The 6,230-nt window shown below is 42.2% G+C and overlaps 1 protein-coding gene across 3 annotated transcripts; it reads right to left on the bottom strand.

Moving 5' to 3' along the window:
* atp1b4 (ATPase Na+/K+ transporting subunit beta 4) lies at nt 1-6,130 on the bottom strand. 3 transcript variants are annotated; one of them, XM_030740012.1, is made up of 9 exons: nt 6,049-6,126; nt 5,242-5,298; nt 4,478-4,694; nt 2,834-2,962; nt 2,611-2,715; nt 2,058-2,257; nt 1,013-1,069; nt 829-921; nt 1-733 (listed from the first exon to the last, which is right to left on the bottom strand). In XM_030740012.1, the coding sequence occupies exons 1-9, from the start codon at nt 6,115-6,117 to the stop codon at nt 572-574; spliced, it is 1,089 nt and encodes a 362-aa protein (XP_030595872.1). In that variant the 5' UTR covers nt 6,118-6,126; the 3' UTR covers nt 1-571. The 3 variants fall into 3 exon arrangements, with proteins under 3 accessions (XP_030595872.1, XP_030595874.1, XP_030595873.1); XM_030740014.1 differs by lacking the exon at nt 6,049-6,126 and adding an exon at nt 5,455-5,634; XM_030740013.1 differs by lacking the exon at nt 5,242-5,298 and having other exon boundaries at nt 6,049-6,130.
* Between the last annotated feature and the right edge of the window lie 100 nt (nt 6,131-6,230).

The raw sequence follows: 6,230 nt of genomic DNA, 5'->3' as shown, positions 1-6,230 counted from the left end.
TATTCAACAAAAATATAGTAATCATGTATTTGCATTTATTACGTCTTTTTTTTTTTTTACTGTGTAAGTACAGTACAAGTCCTGCTTTCAGTGTTTGCATGATAGTTCTTTGAATTCTTACAATATACATGTTTGAAAAATATAATGCAAAACAAATTAGTACACTTGGTCGCACAAAAATGTGCACAAAAAAAAAAAAACACAATCTAACCTGAAAAAAAGAAGTCTAATCCCCTATTAATGTTTAAGTCATAATTGGATTTGCATAGCCAGAAATGCTAACTAATGGGCAGAGTGTAATTTAGTTCGATTAATCTTGCTAATCATTACAAAATATTTGTTGTGGGTGCAGGTGCCAGTAGCACACTCAAGGTACAAAGAAACAACAAAAACATGAGTAAATACCTACTTCTTGAGGATTTTGTTTCACAGCAGAAGATATTTAAGTGAAAGACGAGGACAGGGGGAAATTTTATATTTCATGGAAAATAAGGGTTCAATATAAATCTTGTCTTGTGAATATTTTCCTGCCTCATCTCGTGAGCATCCTGCTGGCAGCAACACCTTCTCCTTATGCTCCAACCTCCAAGGAAAAGGTCACGCTCCCCAGGTAGCGGTCAGTGGGAGAGTCGTTAATGATGCCCTTTCCATTCAGTTTGCATTGTACTTGGATGTGAGTGTCTTGCTGCACTCCTGCAAAACGCACAGCCACCACCGGTGAAGAGTAGTTTACCTGTGAGAAGAGACACCAAAAATTAAGACCCAGCAGGTGTTTTATATTTGACTGATGCTGCAGCACTTCTTCACAGTAATGAAACTTTCACTCACATGTCTGAGCTTCCCGTAATACGGATAGTACTTCATTTCAAAAATGCTTTTAGGAAAAAACTGGATTTCTCCCAAGGCTTCTGGTGGTCCTTTCTGAGAGACAGAGGTTTATTTTAATGACTTACTTATTTTCTTAATGCTTTCAGTCTCATCAATGGCATTAAACTAAAAGAAAAAACAGTACCTTAACTCCACAAGTCACATTTATTGGTTTGCCCTGGCCAGGTAAGTACCCAAGAATCTATTAAAGAATAACAAGAGTAAGAAAAATAACGAATTATCATATAAACACAAATGTAAAGGCGCACCTTTCAGCTCTTTTCCAGTACATTTATTTGACTATGTTTTAAAATGTAAGAATGGCAGAATCAAAAGTTATGGAATTTGAATTTGGCAAAACCTCTAATTGTCTTTTGCACCCCCCCCCCCCCAAAAAAAAATAGAGAGGGGGGGGGGGGGGTGAGGGTGGAAGGTGAAGTCAACTGTGATCCCCGTGGTAATCTGAACACTCTGGACAGTGACCCCCAAACTGGTAGAGCAATCCTGGGGATTCCAGGAACGACATCCGAGATCTCTGTCAAGAAGAGTGCAGTTCTAGGAACAGCAAAGATACTGCGCAGAATCCTGAAGCTCCCAAGCCTCTGGTAGAGGACAAAAACTGCCCATGAGGCAAGTGGGGAATTTTATATATTATACATAAAATTTATATGTATAATATATACATAAAATTTTATATATTATACATAATATATATATATATTTTTTTAATGTATAATATATAGAATGTATAATGTTTAATGTATAATATATAAAATATATACTTGCCTCATGGGCAAGTATGTATATATATATATATATATATATATATATATATATATATATATATATATATATATATATATATATATACTTAAGTAATAAAAAAGACACATCTGATGGTGAGTTTCCTTTGATTCTTTGTGGGGCACCAAATTCCCTATATGCGAGAAAACTCACATTCAAATATGTGATAGCATGAAAAACTGTTTTTAGTTGTGCATGAAATGAATCACTCAAAGACAAAAAGCTTTACCTATCTGCATGTCTTCCCTAGAACTGCCACAAGATGTCGCTCACATACAATAACCTGCTTTCCTGATTTTTAAAGTCCATCTTTTGCTTTTCCTTTTTTTGTCATACTTTGTAAATTTGACAAGTTGTGGTGGCTTGCTTGCTGGCACTCAGCTTACCCGATTCATTCGAAGAAGGATGCATGGCCTTCCCTGAGAATAGCCATAGTGGGGGTCCTGCATCCCTGAACACTCCCCCAACCAGGATCGCTTAAACTGACACGCTTTCCGCTCTGCAGTCTCGTCCAAGCCGTCCTGCATGAAGTATGTCTCCTTATTGCAGAGAATATTCTTCCTCTGCTGAGCAGCATCGTTATATGCTGAAAGTACAGCGCAGAGAGAAAGAGGGAGGAAGAATGAGAAAGAGAGGGGGGCATAAATAAACCTTTGCAGCGCCCTGCCAGACTCAGGCCTCTGATTAAGGAAGCTTGACAAAAGCTGATTGTGAAAAAAACCCCAGCACTGAATAGCAGCCCTCTGCCCACAAAGAGGCTTCCCTTCCCAGCATGCCCTGCAAGAACCAAATAGAAAAAAAGGGAACAAAGGTAGTGAAAATGAGGATTAACTCATTGCATGTCTGCTTCGTTTTAATCAAACTCAACAACCTCGTCAGACCTCCCAGCTATAACATCACTCCACCCCCATCCCCCACCCCAAAGTTCATATCACTCACGCCTTAGATATTCTTCCATAGACCTGGCGTACTTCTTCCAGGATTTGCGATCAGATGCGTTAAAAGCAATCTCATGGCCTTCTAGGTGCGGGGCCATCGTCATACCTGCCAGTGGAGACGCAGAGACAGTCAACTGTGCCAAGACTCAAGGAGAAGCAACAGACAGAAGGACAGCCAGAAGAAAAGAGCATAGGAAGTGGTTTGAGTTTGGAGTTATAGTTACCTGGTGGCATCACTCTATCATTGTAGGTGGGGTGGTAGGGACTAATAGACCACATGAGGCAAAACAAACAGCCGCCAAACATGGCTGCAAGAAACAAATAAAGTCCAGCATAGAAGAGAAGGATGAGGCCTGAAAAAAGAGAGTAAAACAAATAACAAAAAAAAAACAGGATTAGGAGGATAGTTTTTTGTACAGTACTTGCACAAATGTGGATTATATAACAGATAACACAGCTCCTGATAAATTATGTCTGATCTGAGTGAGGGGGAATAATGAACCATAAACAATTTCCACTTTGCTCAGACAAACCATTTGGTCTGTCTGGACTCCAGCTACTGTCTTTGATCAGGACAGTCACTAATTTGTTTAGTAATAGAAAATCACATGTCCTCTCCTCATGTCTGGATTTGCAAATAACTCCAGTATCAAACCCGGAGGACTGAGAAATAGCACTGGTCCGCAATTTTCAATTAACAGTCCATTAGCAACTAATCAAGCTAAACGTGCCCTAAATAAAATGGCTTTTGCTGTGTGGGCAATTTCACAGGGGACTAGCTGTAGCCAGCGTTGCGTCCCCAGAGCCACAAAGGCCTTTCTGTTTGAGCTCAGTGAGAATTCTCCCAGCTGTCCTTTCACTCAGGAACACAGTGAACCTCCGGTTGCCATCGTAGTGAAGGTCTTTTGCAGCCATAGAGGCACAGCCAGCTCCAAGGAGCCCCAATCACCCCACTCTGGTATTGTGTCCCCTCTTACACACTCGTCTCACAGGACACGCAGCACAGACTTCAACTCGGGGCCTTTCTTCAACAGACACACGGGCCCCACTCTTCCACAAGTGTGCACACACACTGGTTATGTGGTCTGGGGATGCAGCATTTCAGCTTATGCAAGTAGCACACACTTTCCACACACTTTCCTTAGATGTTCTCTCTGCACACAGTTGGATCATGTTTGCCATTGTGTGAGAAGGGAGGGGGCTCTGCATCATCACATAGCAACTATCCTGGTATACCAAGAGGCTGCTCCATCACCATTGACTCAACAAACTTGCCCGGTGTGTTGCTCATGCCAAAAAAGTTCTCCAGTACCCAAAGCTCAATTTGGCAACGAGTTCTAGAGAAGAAAAAAAAGGACATGAGCATCTTTACATGTTTTACTGCAACTGAGAGGCCATAAGCATGAAGTTCAGCAATGAGGTCACCAAGGCTTTGGGAAAGAGACTGCAGAGAGCATGGTAAGATGTAGAGGAATGTGTTTCCTGGCCAATACGAGGCCTTGAACAGTGTGTCCCGCTGGGGAATCGTCCCCAGGCAGTCTGTTTTTGTCGGGACACTCTGAATCGTCCATGCACCTATGTAAACATTGAGGACACACACACTCACAGCACAGTGAGCTGAGTCACTAGACTGGAAAGACATTTCTCACCCTAAAACTGTCCCTGAGTGCATCTTTTTAAAAAAATGAAAGAAAGAAAACCACGCTGAACCACTATGTTAGCACTAAAGCTTATTTAGGATGATTAACTGTGGTGCATTCAACATTAGAAGTGTAGTTATGCACAAATGCACTAAAAAAAAATAAGATACTAAATGCCCCTTCCCCATAACCCAACAGCAGAGAACTTTTCTTTCCTCATCAACTCACTCCAGCTCTTTCCAGAGCGACCCATGAATTCGTTGGTCTCTGCATTCCACAGGTATTTCTTCAGGTCGTCTATTTTCTGGTGGAGCGTCCTCTTGGGAATCGGCCTGCGCTTCCATCTCTCAAAGTTCAGGTCTTCCTGCTCTAGAGGCTGATGCTCGGCCAGCTCCTCCTGCTCTTCCTCCAGCTCTTGGCCATGCTTGAGTATCACTTTGTGAGGCTGATGGAAAGAAGAGAAAAAACCCTCACCACACATATTCTAAACTGCTGAGTTCTGCAGTGAAACCTATTTGCTTTTCAAATTATTGCAGGAAAAAAATGGCATGCCTCCTGATCTGAGTATGACCGATAATATAAACTGTCAGGCGGCGCTCTGCATATTAATGAACATCGCACTGATGGTCCTGTCCCCCGTTTCTGCAAATTATAAACCCGCTGGTGACCTTGTGGCACTCATTGGGAGAGCTGACCTCCTCTGAGTGGACCCTCCTGCTTGGAGCAGCAGCTGCAGACAGCAGAGCTGGAGGGTCATTCTGACAGCCAGCTGTTACTGAGTCTCAGCATCCAGAGGCCAGGACACACAGATCCCAGAGAAGCCACAGGACACATCAGAGCAAGTCCCTTCACTTGTGAGAGAGTGGCCTTTAAAATAATCTGCTGTTCATTTTTTTTAAGGTGTTTCTGGGAGCCAGTAACTTTGCTGTATATCAAAAAATGCTCATGTGCTAGAGGAAAACAGAATAAAATAATTTAATCTCAGCACTCACAAGACTTCTAACGGGCTTCCCCTCAGCTCCTCCCTCTGTGGAACTGGGCTCCATATTCTTCACAGAAAAAAAAACCAATCACAGTCCACCGTGTCCATTAAATTATTTTTCATTACAAAGCCAAGCTATCTGAAATACATAATCCAAGCTCAAATACAAGTAATAACTCGTATAGTTGTCTTAAATATGATTTCAATGAAAAATCTGACATACCTGAAGTATTAACGGATTAATAAGTCGAAAACCCTCTTGACCCCCAGAGGAAAAAAAGTATATCTATAAATATATTTGTCAAAAAGTTTTGAGGGATTTCATTAGAAAGTTTTAGGCGTGCAGGAGGGACCGGGTGTGGAGAGCCTCCTTCAACTAGGCGCGCATCATAGTGAATGAGCGGTGGCCGGAGAAAAACTGGGGGTGGGATACAAAGTGCTTTTTCTTTTTTGGGTCCCACAGACGTTTTGGCAGCGGCCTGGATCACCGCACTGTATGCTGTACACGCACACTATCAGCCATTGTCTGCTAAGCAGGGCTAGGACTGAAGCAAAGCCTGAATACAATATTTATAGCCTGTCCCAACACAAGACACTGTCAGTCAGCGCTTGGCTGCTTACTGTAAATGCACAAAGGCCCTCCAGCCATAATCAGTTTTAAAAATCTTAATTAGAGATACTTTGATTCGGCTGTTGATCTAATCTAAATCATAAATCAAATTAAAGTAAATTAATCATTAGGTATTGTCCATGCACCTTCATGCGCACTAATTCAGTGCCCACAATCTCCCGCATCCACTGCGCACCATAAACTAACCTCTGGTGAAGTAGTCCTCATTCCTGATCCCATCTGCACTCCGGTCACGTACCGCTCTGTTACCCCCATGTCGAAGTGGAAGAGGGGAACTTCTTAGGGAAGTTCTCCCCCCCCTTCTTTTACATGAAAAGAGAAGTTGCGTCATGGAAAAAGCAATTCTTTGAGATTTGCGCGGCAAATCG

The sequence above is a fragment of the Archocentrus centrarchus genome, chromosome 10, assembly GCF_007364275.1.
Source record: "Archocentrus centrarchus isolate MPI-CPG fArcCen1 chromosome 10, fArcCen1, whole genome shotgun sequence".
NCBI lineage: Eukaryota > Metazoa > Chordata > Actinopteri > Cichliformes > Cichlidae > Archocentrus > Archocentrus centrarchus.
This window is presented reverse-complemented; position numbering and strand designations above follow the sequence as displayed.